We start from the raw sequence: 17274 nt of genomic DNA, 5'->3' as shown, positions 1-17274 counted from the left end.
AGATCCAGGATTATGAAAAGAGGGGCCACAGGCTCTAAACTAGACAAAGTTTGAGTGAAATAGTAGGCATTAGATTAACCATAATTGTAGCTCCATAAGGGGACCCAGGAAACGTTTTACGAACATTGTCAACAAAATTCAGAAACGTTTTAATGATGTTTTAAAAATATCCTGGACATGTTATGGAAAATGTTTTGAAAATATTTTTAGCGCCATACATTTTAACGTGATTTTGATATTTTCTACGATATTTTCACAACATTTTTCAAAATGTTTTTAAAACATAAACACAATGTTTTTGTGTTAACTGGGTACCCTCCCCCCCCTTCTTATCGTTTTTTTGTTTGAGGAATCCCATTTCTATTTGACTGTAAAAATGCTAATCCTTCTTATGTACAAACTTCTTTCTGAAATAGAAATCCATTCCTGCAAAAATAAATCTGCTCCTATTCATGTATTTTCTGAAATGAATCGATAAAAGTTGTGTTAAAGTACTATAACACCAGCATTATTTTTGTGTGCATGTAATGAATGAAGACTAGTGGTCAGCTATTGGACAATAGTTTACCTGTAAAATGGATCAAGAAAATATCTATAAATCACGTGCAGTCCGCTTGACGTTCTGATCTGCATTGAGAAATTAAAATCAATGACGTTGAAATCTCTCCAAAGTTCGTAAATATTAGTGAAATTCTAAACATGCATTAAAATACAATTCTGTGTTCCCGTAAATATGTGTACGAAAAAAGCATGCATGCTCCGACATCATTAACCTGTAAATGAAAGAAAATTAAATCTGTTAGCACAATCTTTATACACCGGTGTGGTCTTGACGACGTCTCCTCTGCAAAGAAATTAATTAAAATAAATTAAACTATTTGTGTATATCTGCTTGGTGACGTCACAATCACATCATCCGGTGCAGCGCGTGCTTCCTAAAATAAAATAGGAGTTTTCCCCTTTTCGAAAAGAATTAAAATGTGCACGTAGATTTAAAACAAAAGATCCATGCAGGTCAGGTCCGATTTCCTTTAAATACAAAACTAAATACAATGCACACACAATAAGATCAATAAGTAAATATGACACCAATTCCAGGAAGCCCTAAAAAAAAGAGAACATTTATAAAGGAAAATGCAAGGATACTCTTTGTAAGTGTGTTTAAATCCTTGCATGTTCCTACAAATATCATAATTTGAATATAAATAAACATGTTGCACGGACCCGTTTTCGCGGTTCCTAGAGCCTAGGTCCCAAGTGTTTAAACACCGGAACTAGGCTCTTTCTTCCTTTTTCGCGTATTCCTAGAGATTAGGTCTCAAGTGTTTAAACACGGCCACTAGGCTCTCAATTCCTTTTTCGCGTATTCCTAGAGGCTAGGTCTCGCGTGTTTAAACACGGGAACTACGTGTTCAACTCCTTTTTCATGTGTTCGTAGAGGCTAGGTCTCACGTGTTTAAACACGGGAACTACGCTCTCAATTCCTTTTTCACGTGTTCCTAGAGGCTAGATCTCATGTATTTAAACATGGGAACTACGCTCTCAATTCCTTTTTCACGTGTTCCTAAAGGCTAGGTCCCAAGTATTTAAACACGGGAACTACGCTCTCAATTCCTTTTTCACGTGTTCCTAGAGTCTAGGTCTCATGTGTTTAACCAACCAGCCAACCAATCAATCAATCATTGCATGCTTGTGTCGGTCCAATGTGTTTAATACGGTGTCCAAGATCTCATTTGTTTCTTGTTCGCTTGTTTCAAGTGACCCTATATCACGTGTTTTATTAGTCAATCAATCAATTAATTTATTAATTAACCAACCAACCAACCAACCAATCAACCAACCAATCATTTAATCAATCAATAAAAATCAATTAATGAGTCATGTTTCGGAGGGGAAAGACCGTTAACAATTGTTTTTAAAACAAATGATTTATATTTGTATAAGTGTTGTCCTACTAATATGCTTATTAGGTCTTTCCACTTTTCGGTGTAAAGACCTATTGTATTTATTCTGATTATTAGGTCTTTCCACTTTTCCGTGGAAAGACCTATTGCTTTTGTTTGATTTTTTTTTTTTTTTTTCTTCCGCCTAAATATTTTCCTCCGCTGTATTGTTGTTTCAAAATATGTCGCTTTGATTTTTGGTATATAATATCGTACAGTTGATACGCTTTTGAAACTGACACCGCGAAACAAAAAACTTTACTTTGTAAGAGTTATCTCCCCAAACACTGTTTTTCTTGTGTATACTACTCCTTCGCAACCGTAAAAGATTACGACAAATTTATTTTTACCAAATTGCTCGTTATATCCTGAGGATGTTTTGTTTAATATTGACCGAAGCCGTAATGAAATTTCATATGAGAGTTATTTCCCCTTATGCATTTGATATAAGTGATATGCATTTCTTACTGGTAAACTTTAAGTGAGAGAGACCTAGGGTCTTTTGATTTGAGGTCCTTGGTCCAAAAAAATGAAAATTAGGTCAAGGTCATATTCTTAATTTTGATTTTTGCTTATTTTCACTTCTTTTCAAAAACCGTATAAGATATCGACAACATATTTTTACTCAATTGTTAGTTGCGACATGTCGAAACACATACATTTTGGTTGAAATGGTACGCTTACATTAAATTGAAGTTTCCTCCCCCTTTATATTTAAAATAACGTGTATGATGATAACTCATTAACCATATATATTAAAGACCTATGGTCTTTTGATTTGAGGTCCTTGGTTTATGACCTTGAAACTGAGCTCAAGGTCATTGATAAATTTGACGTTCTAGATTTTAACCTTTGCCTTCGACGTCATATGTATACATGATAAAGTCATGGGACTTTTTGTATTATCATTTCAAGTTGGAAAGCCAAGTGACATATTTCAAACCGGAAGTAACAATTTATCTCCCTTATTTAGAAAAAAATGTATAGAAACCATATATTTATTGAATCAGTATGAAGAAACCTATCTAAGGACGCTAATAGTTACTTAGTTTATAGAATAAATTAGAAGTAGCTTCTCGTCAATAATTTAGAAATTGATGTGGAAAGACTTTCAATTGTTCTCTGAACAATTGGTTTTTAATATTGTTATTACAATTCTTCTCGAAAAACATTGACCAAACTCTTGTGTCCACTACTGTACTAAAACTACATGTCCAATCGACCCCAAACTTTGCAGCCACTAGGGTATACATGTAGTTCGCCGTATTTTGACAACGTTGTGCAGCTACCTCCCAAGAATTTTCTTAGAGAAAAGAAATTTCAATGCCGTAAAAATTGCTTGCTAGCTCCGTAAATCTCAGTAAAATCCTACAATAAAATGTCTGCTCATAGATTAAAATACAAATCTGTGTTACAAACTGGTACTGAAAAATGTACATTGTATGAAAATAATCGATAAACGTGTTTTAAAGTTACACCGGATCAATTAAATCCAAAGCATGCACTGCTCGTGAAATGTGATCAAAACGTCAATTACCTACAATGACAAAAGAAATACATTGTGTGTATTCCGTCGCTATGCATGTTGTCTGTCCAACGTCTCCACCTAAAAAGAAATAAAAATGCTTTAAAAAAAGTTTTCGCTATTATAAAGCGTCGTCACGTGACGCTACAACCTGGCGCGAGACAAAGACGCGCGCGGGACCTAAAATAGAATAAAAACTTTCCAAACTAAATATGGAAACTTAACCAACACAATAATATGGACTATTGTCTGAAAATGAGGACTTGGGTCCCTCCCCTCTTTTTATTTAGGAGGGGAGGGGCTAACAATGTAACATAATCAAAATTTCTTTTATAAAAAGTGTATAAGACTACATGTATGTGTGGTATGCTTTGTAAGCATCTGAACAAATACTTCATGAACATGTATAAAGAAGTTATGGCAATATTTGAGTCAAATGTAATGATAACGATATCATTGGGCAGATCCAAAATATTCTGAATCAATATAAAGAACATGCGCCATCCACAATAATGCTGTTTCAACAACTCACTTGGGAAACTTTGATATTATTTTTCAGTAGTAGCTATATTATCTGACTTTTTTTAATAACAATAACATCAGAGAATTTGTTGAGATATATGTAATTTTTTGTCCGTTTCAAAGATTGAAACTGAATAAAGTCAATATTATCTTCTGTTAAGCTTGCATAACCTATACAAAGCAGTATTTTCTTCAGTTTAAAGGAAACATCTAAAGGTTTAAAAAAACACAAAAAAAAAGTGTTTAGTGAGTCTCAACATTACTGTTGTCAATAAACAAAACTGCGGTTTTTCATTTGAGTATCAAACGGTTTACAGTTGACCTTTGACATTCCGATACACAACAGACCAACAAATGAAATTAATAGAAATTCTACGATTCATCTTGAATATTTTTGGTTATCCATATGTATCTTTCTGCCAAGTGTTTATAGAATAAAACGACATTTTCCTGCCCTTATAAGCTCGAATAAAGCTTAATCTAAACCAAATGGAAAGACAGGTTATCGTATGCAGATAATAAGTATGTCGTATTTACGCATTGCGTCTATTATGGCATAATATGCAAAGTTTGGTGTTTGGTAGGACGGCAATTTGTTTATATGAACAGCTCTTAAACGGAAGCATTAAATTAATAACTTGTTGTTTGATTTATTTCACTACAGTGCTAAACTGATAATCTTTAAGAATAAGGTTATTCAACGGATGAATTAGTTTGCACAGATCGTATGTACGTGTACTAGTAAAGGCTTTTCATGCTTTCCTCCTTCAGCCAAAACAGACCACCAGAGGTTTAACATTTACTAGTATGCGTCAGCAAGTAGCTCATGTATTTCAACATTCTATTTGGCAATGCATAAATGAAAAGAGAAACAAGAAGGTGAATTGTGAAATTTTTACTTATTCAGAGTTAAAATTGTTCTCATATAAAAATAAACAATATATATAAGACAGACAGCTAGATACCATAAACATACAATGTAAACACAGGCCAGAGTCGGAGCTTGATTTGCTATATGATATAAAAACTAAACTGACGAAAAAAGGTCATTTATTCAAAATCATAAAATGCAAAAAATACATTTTGCAAATAAAACATTTAACATAAAAGTTCATATCTAATATGAAATGATAATACATAATTAATACGAAATTACATCAACTAATATCATATCAATTGAATAAATGACAAGGAATAGCAAAGGTGGGGAGTAAAATCTGCCCCACAAATAAACATATATACATATCTACTTCAAAAGATAACATTAAGGGAGGTATGTGGGTGGGAATTTTTAACAAATTGTTTGATAAGAATCACAAGTTAACACATCAAATGCTGATTATAAAAGGAAGTGACCACAACGCACTTACACGTGAACTCGTGCTGACCCCGCAAGATCATTGACCAATAAGAAAGATGTAATCCAATCATGCACTGGTCATAAGTGAAATTTCTCTGCACGTGAAAATGTTATCTAATTTCAACAATTTATCGTTTGATTTAGTAGGACACTCTGACACTTTGACCAGACTAGAGAGACCATAAATTTACAGTATAAATAGCTCACTCTTTATTTAAGTCTTAGTAATAAACAATTAAAACAGAATTATCTTCTCTGCTGTCTTAAATTATTTTATTCAGCTTAATTTTCAATTAGCAAGTAAAATTGGTTATATTGTACATATACATTAGTACAACAAGATAATAATGAACGAAAAATATAAAACAAAAAACAATAATACCATCGATAGCTTGGCCTAGGAAAGGGTTAACTAAGCCAAGCCATATAAAATATTGAAATGCTAAGTGTAACACCTGCAACATTAGCATTTTGAAATGAAGATGCTCACAATCTAAAATTGGTATATATACAAAAATACATTTGAAATGAACCACAAGTATAGATATATATCTAACAAACATCAAAATGAACAAAAAAGCTTAAGGTGGTAAATGGGGATGCAAGGAGGTAAATTATATAAAATCCCCAATACAAATCTTGTTTATAAAATATCGATCTGTAGATCAACAAGATAGGGTTAAAAGAAACTTGCCTATAAACAATATCACCGTAAAATTTAGGATGCGATCTCCCGTTTTAATTACCATCCCTGTCTTCTTTCTCCGAATGAAACCTATCAAATTAGATTTATCACCGGGTTTGTACTAACATGAGCAACACGACGGGTGACACTAGTAGACCAGGACCTGCTTACCCTTCCGGAGCACATGAGATAGCTCCGGTTTTTGTGGGGTTCGTTTTGCCGAGTCTTTAGTGTTTTCCGTGTTGTGTTTTTGTACTGTTGTTTGTCTTATCGTTCTTTTTTTTGCCATTGCGTGGTCAGATTATTTTCGACTTTTGAGTTTGAATGTCCCTTCGGTATCTTTCGCCTCTCTTCTACAGGTACAGCCAAACTTTCTGAAAGGTCTTTGGATTTATGAAGGAATTTAGTAACAGTTTGATTAATTTGTGGTAACGAAATCACTGACTTTATTATTCGCTCATTGACATCTAATACGCATTTACTGACACGATAATAGCGAACGACTTCTGAAATATAAACACCTTAAGAAGGGGCCAAAGGAATAGCACCGACATAATAGAGAACGAAAAATCATTTTTTAAGTAAAAAAAACATGAAAAAAAAAAAAAAAAAAATCATTTTTTTTTGTGTCGTACATTCTTATATATAGTTTCCAATGTGAAGCTAAAATATCCAAATATAGAAAAAGGACAAATAACGCTGTATGTAATCAAATGTAAAGCAAGCTCCCTTGGGTTAATTTCCACAGTAATATAAAAAAAAATCTGGATTAACTGCATCAAGGTAACGGTAAGTGTTATCAAATATACCAATTAAAAGCAGAATAGACTGTGATTCATAACAATTCATGAATATTCTGCTATTAAGGGAGGTAATTGTTGCCCATATGAATGCATATAACCTGTCCATAAACGTAACTGCCAAATCGTACATAGATAATGTAAAGGAGAAAATTGACAGCTAAGAATCGTTAAAAAAACAGAAAAAAAGGAAAATTATCAAAAACTGTACAATCAATTTATTTCAGAAGTTAATGTTGATACTATACTGAATTAAAATTAAATGTCCAGATGAATTTGTATTGAAAACATAACCCCTCTCTCTCTCTCACTTTTTTTATACACATATTTAGAAAAATAAATGCTTCCTAAGAAAGATGTATTGAGCAGCTAATAATAGTAGATTCAATATTATATATTGCTATTATATTTGTGTATATTATGCTGTACATTGGAAGTTATAATTGATAAAAATAAGAAATGAAAATTGCATCTGCTGTACCGATGGCTGATAACATGATTTATTGTCATCTGAATCCTGTTTCTTGCACCGTGGAAAATTCTAAAACTACCAAAGGGCCTAAATGCGACTGATCTTCCTGCACTTTTTTAAGTCGATGCACTTTGACTAAACATGAGTAAGAATAATATTTTAGCTCCTTAAATACCCAATGAATTTAATTGTTTATTGACACGATTGTTATGTCGGATATGTATTTAACATAAATGGATCTTAATAAATAATTTACCTACTAAACGATAGTTATTTTTTCTTTGTACAACGTTGTTATACATGTAAGCGTCAAATTCTTTACACTCTTACAAAACAATGCTGTAAAAAATATGGGTGCTTTTTCTGTAGAGTGTTGAAATATTGCAAGGATAAAGTTTCTTTTACCAGTTTTCCAGTATAAGCCTCTAATGTAAATTGTTCTACTCAGTTTCTTATTTCGTTACATTTTTTTTATTGTTCAATGAGTAATCGTCCAGATTATTCGGTCACTCATGATTTTCCTTTTTTGCATGGGAAATGTGAAATGTGTGTGTGTGTGGTGGTGAGAAAAAAGGAGAAAAGGGAGGGGGAGGGGGTAAAAATACGCTGTTGGTTACAGTCGTGCTGCTAGGTTTAAAAACAACCCCTTTTCGTTTGTTGAAATTGTGTGCAAATTTAGACCTATATATTTATTTCAAATTAAGAAAATCATCCATATATTTATTAGTTATCACATATACAGTCTGACATCTTACTTAGATGTTAAGGTATAAAACCACTAATTCATAGCCCCATTGCTTTCTATGTTAAATTCTGCAATTTCAAGCATAAATGGCTACTTTATCTTAAGTTCAAATAAAGTGGCAGTTATTTCATGTCAAAACTGTACCTTATGCTGACTTGTGCTGAAAAAATCAACATACCTTTAATTGCATATTAGAGCGTACTGGTTCCCGGAAGTTTGATAGTACAAAAACAGGAACTTCTGATCTGAACAACAGGCCAAATGAGCCCTCCTATTAAAATTTCCTATACTTCTTTATTATTCAAATAAAACTTTCAACAAGGGTTCTACAGTGACCTCAAGCCCCCAAGCTTTCTTTTGATACTTAAAACTACCCAACTATTCCCACTATTGACAAAGATACAGCTATGCGTAGGAACTATTTTGTTTATAATATGTACTACTTTCTTGTATGTTCTTTCCGACCGGGCCTGAATTAGTGGTTCTATACCTATAACAGCACCAGACTTGTTATATTGACTTCTGCTTGACTTAATTTCCTTCTATGATCTATTTCTAGCATAAAAAAACACATAAAGCTTTTGTCAAAACACTATATCACTGAATTCAAGCTCAAATTGGACTGGTAGTAACATATGCGTTAATCAAAGAAAACTACATATGGATTCTAATAGTGAAAGATATGACACTTTTTCAATTTTTACCAGTTCTGATTTGTTAATATCTCATCAAATAACAGTGTTCTTACCTATATGTCTTATTTTTATCAGAGATTCTTCCTTGAATATAAATACAGTGGTCCAAACATAAAATATAATTGATAATTTTGTCCCCCCCTTTTTTCTACATGTTGGAAAAGGAGAGTGATTTGGTAAAAAAACCATTCTTATATGTATAAACATGGATCAACAAGAGCAATTTATGTATCTCCAAGCTAGACAACTTGCTAAAATGGTTATAAAATGCATTTCAAGTGAGATTTTGGAATTCCTTTATAAGTATACACCAATTTTTCTTGAAATAAATAATTCACCAAGAAACACAATAAAACATGAACACTTACTAGATAATTTGACCAAAAACAATATTTATACTATAAACTAGTCATAATATACAAGTCTCATTGGTTTCTGTGTTAGATAATCCAAAAATTTAAATTTCAGGTAAAATCTTAACTGTGTGCATGCTAAATGACCAAAAAAGGCTAAAATACCTTATTGTAGCAATTTGAGGGCTGTAAGTTGACACTAACATAATTGTTACATAAAACAAATAATGTAACATGATTTCTGACAACAAATGTGACCAATTTTCACTGTAAAGGGTATGATTTAAAGGATTGTTTAACTAATGTCAATAAATGTTCAGAAGATAAAGATATTAATCACGTGGGATTATTGCAGTCCTCTAATTGCATAACAAATATCTACCGAGAAATGATGCACTTCTCATTGATTATTACCTGTGTCGGTTCTTATATATCTTTGGCTTTCAAATATTTGATAATGAGCGTTCCTGATGAAAGTAAATCCAGAAAAGCGCTTCGGACGCATGACATTTATAATGTGTTGTTTTCATTTTTTATACACAAAATAAAAATTTGCACATTCCACCTTCATTAAAAATTGAACAAAGATAAAAAAAAAAAAGACGTTCATTATTTGGATATGCATCAAACCACTTATGTTAAGATATCCAATCGTAGTACTAATTTATCGAAGCCATATAAAAAATCAGTCCGTTCGGAACAAATCTTAACCTAATTAGTTTTATGCATATTAGCTATGGGAAGTTAGGTAGGTAAGGTAGCCAGAGCTGTTGGTTGTATAATGCGGCTGACGAAAATAAAATCAGAAACAGGTTTCATGACTTTTCGTCATAAAATTTAGTACGAATCGATAGCCTTTGTTAGAGTTTAGTGAATATTTAAAATCTCCAGAATTTTTCAGAAGATAGAACCATTTTAGTTGATTTAGTTGGTGTACTAAGCGTAAAGACTTGCTGTTGAAAGATATACAAATTTTCCCGAGTTTTAGCATATCATATTAAAATGTGTGACTTTTATTTAATATCATCAAAATAGAAAGTTGAATGAGAAAACTGTCTTAAATACTTTACGGAAAACTTAAGTATGAAAAAGACGACATCACAATAGGATTAAGAAGATTATGCTCATCTAGTGGCACCCCTCAGATTGAGTCAAGTAGTGTTTTTTTTATGTTTTTTTTTCAAATTTCACGAGTTTTTATAAAACTATGTGTTAAACGACATTTTCCTGTCCTAATAAGCTCGAATAAAGCTTAATTTAAAACACAGGGAAAAAAAGGATTTCGTATGCAGATAACAGAAGCATGTCGTATTTACGCATTGCGTCTATGATGCATAAAATGCAAGGTGACGGATCAATAAGTTTACACAGATCGTATGTAAATGTACTAGTATAGGCTTTTCATGCTTTCCCCTTCAACCCAAACAGACCACAAGTGACGCATGTAGCTCATGTATTTTACATTCTATTGGGTAATGCATAAATGAAAAGAGAAACAAGAAGGTGAATTGTGAAATTTTTACTTATTCAGAGTAAAAATTGTACTCATATAAAAAAAAACAATATATACATTAGTACAACAAGATAATAATGAACTAAAAACATAAAACGATAAAACCACAATACAGATTACAATAGCTTGGCCTAGGAAGGGGTCAACTAAGCCAAGCCATATAAAAATATTGAAATGCTAAGTGTAACACCTGCAACATAAGCATTTAGAAATGAAGAGTCTTTAGTGTTTTCTGTGTTGTGTTTTTGTACTGTTGTTTGTCTGATCGTTTTGCACAGCCAAACTTTCTAAGAAATCTTTGGATTTATGAAGGAATTTAGTAACAGTTTGATTAGTTTGTGGTAACGAGATCACTGACTTAATAATTCGTTCATTGACATCTTAAACACATTTACAGACACGAGAATAGCAAACAAATTGTGACATATTCACACCTTAAGAAGGGGCCGAAGGAATATATCCGACCATAATAGAGAACGAAAAAACGTTTTTTCTTTTGGTCGTACATTCTTATATATAGTTTCCAATGTGAAGCTAAAATATCCAAATATAGAAACGTACAAATAATGCTGTATGTAATCAAATGTAAAGCAAGCTCCCTTGGGTTTATGTCCACAGTAATATAAAAAAAATCTGGATTATCCAAATCAAACTTATCATCAAGGTAACGGTAAGTATTATCAAATCTATCAATTAAAAGCGAATAGACTGTGATTCGTAACAATTCAGGAATATTCTGCTATTAAAGGGGAGTACTTGTTGTACATAGAAATGCATATAACCCGTCGATAAACTTACCTGCCATAACGTACATCGATATTGCAATAGAAAAAACTGACAGCTAAGAATCATTAAAAAAAAAAAGAAAATTACCAAAATCTGTACAATCAATTTATTTCAGAAGTTAATGTTGAAAATAAACAATATCTGGTAGTGTCCAAATTGCATTTTGTTCGTAGATTCATAAATATTTTTACATGTAGATTTTTCATACAAATAAATTAGTGTATTTCATCTAAAACAGCTTATAAAATGAAAGTCATGAAAAGATATTTTTACATGTAGATTTGTTCATATAAATAAATTAAAGTATTTCAGCTAAAACAGCATATATTTGTAAGTCCTGAAACCATTGCAACCAAGTTAAAAACAAGACTTCCAGCTCCATTTCCTGCACAGAAACATGTTTTTTGTTATAAATACAAAGTCATAAATCTTGAAGCATCTGACATGTTATTAAAAAATATTTGGTGGCTTGTTGAATGACTAGTATTATAAAAAGGTGGAAGAAGAACTGCATGTTGTAGAAAAAGTGATAAAATGAAACAAAAACAAACGATCCTTTAATGTTCTGTATCATTTTGATCTAGGAAATAAATGATAAACTGATAATTCAAATCCATATCGCAATACAGGAGCACTTGATATTGGAAGTATGATATATCGGGTATTGACAGTGCACGAAAAGCGAGCGCGCGCGTGGTACCAAGACGATGGTAGTAGTATTGCATGATATCATAAAAAGTTTGATTACTTCTTTCAATCTGATTTTTAGTTTTGGAATGATATGAACCCTTGAATAAATGATAGATAAGTCTCTGGTTTCGATAATTTGCAAGAGGAAAAAAACTAAGATTGCTCTAACATATCTTTCGATTCTAGTGAATAGTTGTCTCATTGGCGATCATACCATACCGTATCTCCATAAACATAATAATGTATGAAATCGATTGTAGACTGCATGCTCATTGGAAGCCAGTAATATAAAAGATAGTAACATTTTGGCATACATACCACTTCCACATCCATACTGGGAAAGGGCCTGTTTGGCAGCAGCAATGGTTTGGCTTATAACAGAAGTGCCGGATTCCAATTTGCAGTCAGTGACAACTTTGTTCAAACAATCTAGATAGGTATTTGCTGCACTGTGATTCAAATAAAATGATACAATAAATACTTAATCACTACATGTATTATCAATATACATGTATACACGTTTTAACAATTTATAAGTAATATGAATATAGCATTGAAGTTACTATTACTTCCCCTGAATTTTTTGTGATCAATTATTCCTATGTCATTAGAGTGAAAAAGGAATACATCTATTATCACTTAATTTCATTTAGCAGCATGCTATATATCGGAATATATCTAATTTTCTTAGTTGTTATTTAGGAGCATGCTATATATCGGAATACATCTATTATCACTAATTGTAATCTGAAAGAATGCTATACATATGATTACATCTATTAACCCGGATATTCATTAGACGCATGCGCTATAGAGGAACACACTATTATCCCTTATTCTCATTTAGCAGCATGTTATAAAGAGGAATACATCTATTATCCATAATTCTCATTTAGCAGCATGCTATCAAGAGGAATACATCTATTATCTCTAATTCTCTTTTAGCAGCATGCTCTGTACACCAGCAGCATGCTCTAAAGAGAAATGCAATTTACATCTATTATCCGTAATTCTCATTTAATAGCATGCTTTAAAAAGGAATACATCTATTACCCTTTTATATGATATTGTTTTTATTCTACATTTGTAATATTTTTGATGATGATACTTGATCAATATAATCTATCTATCTATCTATTTATTCTCATTTAGCAGCATGCTCTTTACAGGAATACATCTATTATCACTAATTTTATTTAGCAGCATGCTCTATCGAAGAATACATTTCTAATCTCTATAAATTAAGTATAATTCTCATTTTACAGAATGCTCTAAAGAGGAATATATCTATTGTTCCTAATTTCATTCAGCAGCTTGCTCTATCGAAGAATACATTGCTAATCTCTATAAATAAGGTATAATTCTCATTTTAACAGTATGCTCTATACAGGAATACATCTATTATCACTAATTTCATTTAGCAGCAGGCTCTATCGAAGAATTATGCATTTCTAATCTCTATAAATTAAGTATAATTCTCATTTAACAGAATGCATTACAATATATTTATTGTCCCTAATTTCATTTAGCAGCATGACATGTAGAGAATACATCTATTATCGCTAATTCTCATTTGGTAAGATGCTATATAGAGGAATACAAATTGTCATTAGTACATGTTTAAGTATAAAAAACATTATAATATATAAAAAAACGTCATTAAATTGCTTTACAGTGTTATCAAATAATTTAACATAAATGGATTAAAACAAAAGGTGTACATAAACAATAGTCTAACCTACATGCTTTTTTTATGTCTCCTGCTGCCCCTGCTACCGCGCCGGTATAGATTGTGGAGCATGCGGTTATGTTTGGAGAAGCACAATCCTGGGCGTCAGCTCCTAAAGAATGAATTATTAGTAAAATTGAGAATGGAAATGAGGAATGTGTCATAGAGACAACAACCCGACCAAAGAGCAGAAAAGATCCCAAGGCCACCAATGGGTCTTCAACACAGCGAGAAATTCCCGCACCCGGAGGCGAGCTTCAGCTGGCCCCTACACAAAAATGTGCACTAGTTCAGTGAAAATTGACGTCACACTAAACTCCAAAACATATAAATGAACTAAAATTAAAAAAAACATACAAGACTAACAAAGGCCAGAGGCTCCTGACTTGGAACAGGCGCAAAAATGCGGCGGGGTTAAACATGTTTTGTGAGATATCAACCCTCCCCTATACGTCTAGCCAATGTAGAATAAACAAACACACATCAATACGCACAGTAAAACTCAGTTTTAAAAAAGTCAGTACATGTTTAGGTATTTATGCTGAGTAAAAATGAATTTTTAGTCCCACAATATTGACACGTTTTATGTTTTATCTTGCTTTATCTAAATGCTAAAGTTTGAAATGAAAATATTTCTTTTCGATTTGCTACCGAAAAAGAAAAGAAAGATAAAACATCAATATATTAGAAGACGACAAATCAAACTACAGCAAAAGCAGCACAACTCTATATAAAAATGAGACATGAACTCCCGTGCTCTGAAAGGCTTATCAACTTCTGTGCTTATATTTGACGCCTTAAGTATTTACCTTGTAAAAAGCCGGTGATTAGTCATATTCAGTGTTTTCAATAACGAAGAAATAGGATTATTGGTTTAATTCACCATTTTCTACATAAGGAAATGACTCACCAAGTCAGGAATGTGAAAGTTGATTTCGCTTAGTTTGATGTGTTTTAGCTTTTGATTTTGCCATTTGATAAAGGAGTTTCCGTTTTGAATTTTCCGAAAGTTCGGTTTTTTTGTTATTTCACCTTTGGCTATGAAATGGATGTTCAATAACGTGAACCAACATAAAGAAAATAGGAAAAGAAAAAATGTAGCACAAAAAAGTTTCCGTACAGTTTGAGCGTGTTTCCAAAAAATAAAATTAAAGAAAATTTTCTTACCTTGCATAACTATACTAATAGATACAAGACAGGTAATAAAAGTTACGACTGACAGCTTGTCCATTTTTATGTTTCCCCCTCTATAAAATTAAACGCATATTTACAAATAGTACAATACAAATTAATTCAATATTTAAATAATAATGATAATTAAAAATTAACAAAACAAATTTTGAAATAATTTTAATAAAATTGATTAAATCAACAATGAGAGTATTTGAAATTTGAATAAAAAGAAAACAAATACAAAATTTATTTGAAAGAAATAAACCGAAACCAGATGAGAAGTAAAAAAATAACAGCAAAAATGTTAACTGCTTCTTGTATATATCATAATTTTGAAATATAATCTTTCAACTCGAAAACCGAAGAACACGGGTTTTTTTTGCAGTTTCCTTACCACGGGTTGATTCAAAAGAAAACTAGAATAATTACGTTCATTAATTTCATCATTTAAAAAAAGAATTAAGAAAAAAAAAACAAAACAAAAAAAAAAACGTTCTTTGGAAAATAAAAATCCAGATTGATAAATAGGCTGATTTAGTTCCCAATATATCGAAAAGGAATTACCTGGTTAATAAACTGTTGATGTATGTAACACTGCAGCTTTGAGGGAGTTGCAATATGTCCAACTCCTTTTATACGTGTCCTGTTCGTTATTTCGCAAGTAACCTTTGTACGAAGAAACCTTCCTTAACATTTTGTAATTTTGATAACAGTAAAAAGATATTGATAACAGAGGTCGGTTTCTGTTTTTTTATATCGTCAACTTAATCTTGTTGACCTGCTTAACAGAAAGTTTGTTATAAATCATTGAATGCAATCTAATAAAAAAAGCCTTTAATTCAGTGGTTGTCGTTTGGTGCTGTGTAACATATTTGTTTTTCGTTCATTATTTTGTACATAAATTAGGCCGTTAGTTTTCTCGTATGAATTGTTTTACATTTGTCATTTCGGGGCCTTCATAACTGACTATGCGGCATGGGCTTTGCTCATTGTTGGTGACCTAAATTTGTAAGTTTCTGTGTTATTTGGTCTCTTGTGGAGACTTGTGTCATTGGCAATCATACCACATCTTCTTTTTATAATTATTTTTCACATCTAAGTTTTCGAGTAAACCGGTCTGCTCTTGTCACATGTACATTCAATATAGAAATATTACAATATAACAATTTAGAATTCTGTCTGTGCAGGTTGAAACATAAAAGATTCTTTTAAAGTAGGTATTTTTCTACTATTTTTTATACAATTTTAAGAAAAGGTCGTCTCGATTTTTGTACATGTAGTTGCGCTCTTCTCGATCTATTCACATTCAATGTTTACATCGAGATAAGATCCGTTTGAATTTGCTTAGTTACATAATTTCAAAAAGCTAATCTTTACTGCATATCTATCGATTCCTTGGAATTTCCGCCTGACTTTATCTTATCTAGCTGCATATATATACGGATAATTAGCATGTTCCAGAGAGATATACAGCCAGTAAAAACATAAATTGAAGTTGGTACCTAGGATTTTTTTCGCATAGCAACATTTTAAACCAATTGTACACCAAGCTCCCATAGCCTGCTGTACTTGTCGTTTGCTATGTAAGGAGGAAAATAATAACATTAAAAAGAAGTTTTGTTTTTATTTCAACTTATTTCTATGTTTTCTATTTACCAGAACGTTTTCCCGTGAATTTATAATTGATAGCGTCTTTGCTAAAGCGGGACAAGCATTGAGAAGATCTAGTTTTCAGTGTTTACAGGAGATGTAATATTTTGTCACTAGATTTCTAACTGATGCTGATAACAAAATTTATTGGTATCCGAATCCTGTTGATGGTTGCATCAGGTAAAATTCTAAAAGTGTCAAATGGGTATGTGAGGGTAAATCGGATAATGCAACTGGTCTTCCTGTACTTTTTTACGCGATGTATTTTGACACGACCCGAGTAAAAACATATTCTATATCATTAAATACCGGATTCAATTCTTTATTGGCACTATTGTTACTTTGGATATGCATGTATATCTAACGTAAGTGGATCTAAACGAATAATTTACCTAGTATACTACAGTCATTTTTCCTTTGTACAACTTTTTTATGTAAGCGTCAAATTCTTTACACTCTTACAAAATAATGTTTTAAAAAAATTTGGAATTTTAAAACATTTAATTAAGATATGACTCGAAGCAAACATGACTTTTTTTACATTTTAGCGAGGTTTTTTCTACTTGTTGTACATTGGGTTTTGCAGTAATGTGTACACTGGTATCTTGATATAACACGAAAGTAATGTTTTAA

The 17274-nt window shown here is 31.9% G+C and overlaps 1 protein-coding gene across 5 annotated transcripts in view; it reads right to left on the bottom strand.

Annotated features, from left to right (window-relative positions):
• LOC127705828 (uncharacterized) overlaps nt 1-17274 on the bottom strand; it is a 170996-nt gene that overhangs the window by 30893 nt on the left and 122829 nt on the right. For 2 of the 5 annotated variants that reach the window (XR_007984051.1, XR_007984054.1), the window contains exons 2-3: nt 12408-12538; nt 11548-11784 (exon numbers count right to left, since the gene is read on the bottom strand). Coding sequence is in view for 1 of the 5 variants with exons in the window: in XM_052210186.1 (XP_052066146.1) it covers nt 12408-12538 (131 nt within the window). In the remaining 4 variants the exon portion in view is untranslated. Of the gene's footprint in view, nt 1-11547; nt 11785-12407; nt 12539-13827; nt 13931-14985; nt 16479-17274 lie in introns of those variants that run through there. The other 3 variants (XR_007984053.1, XR_007984052.1, XM_052210186.1) reach the window with 3 other exon arrangements.

This window comes from Mytilus californianus, unplaced genomic scaffold (assembly GCF_021869535.1).
Source record: "Mytilus californianus isolate M0D057914Y unplaced genomic scaffold, xbMytCali1.0.p SCAF_6, whole genome shotgun sequence".
In the NCBI taxonomy this organism is placed as follows: domain Eukaryota; kingdom Metazoa; phylum Mollusca; class Bivalvia; order Mytilida; family Mytilidae; genus Mytilus; species Mytilus californianus.
This window is presented reverse-complemented; position numbering and strand designations above follow the sequence as displayed.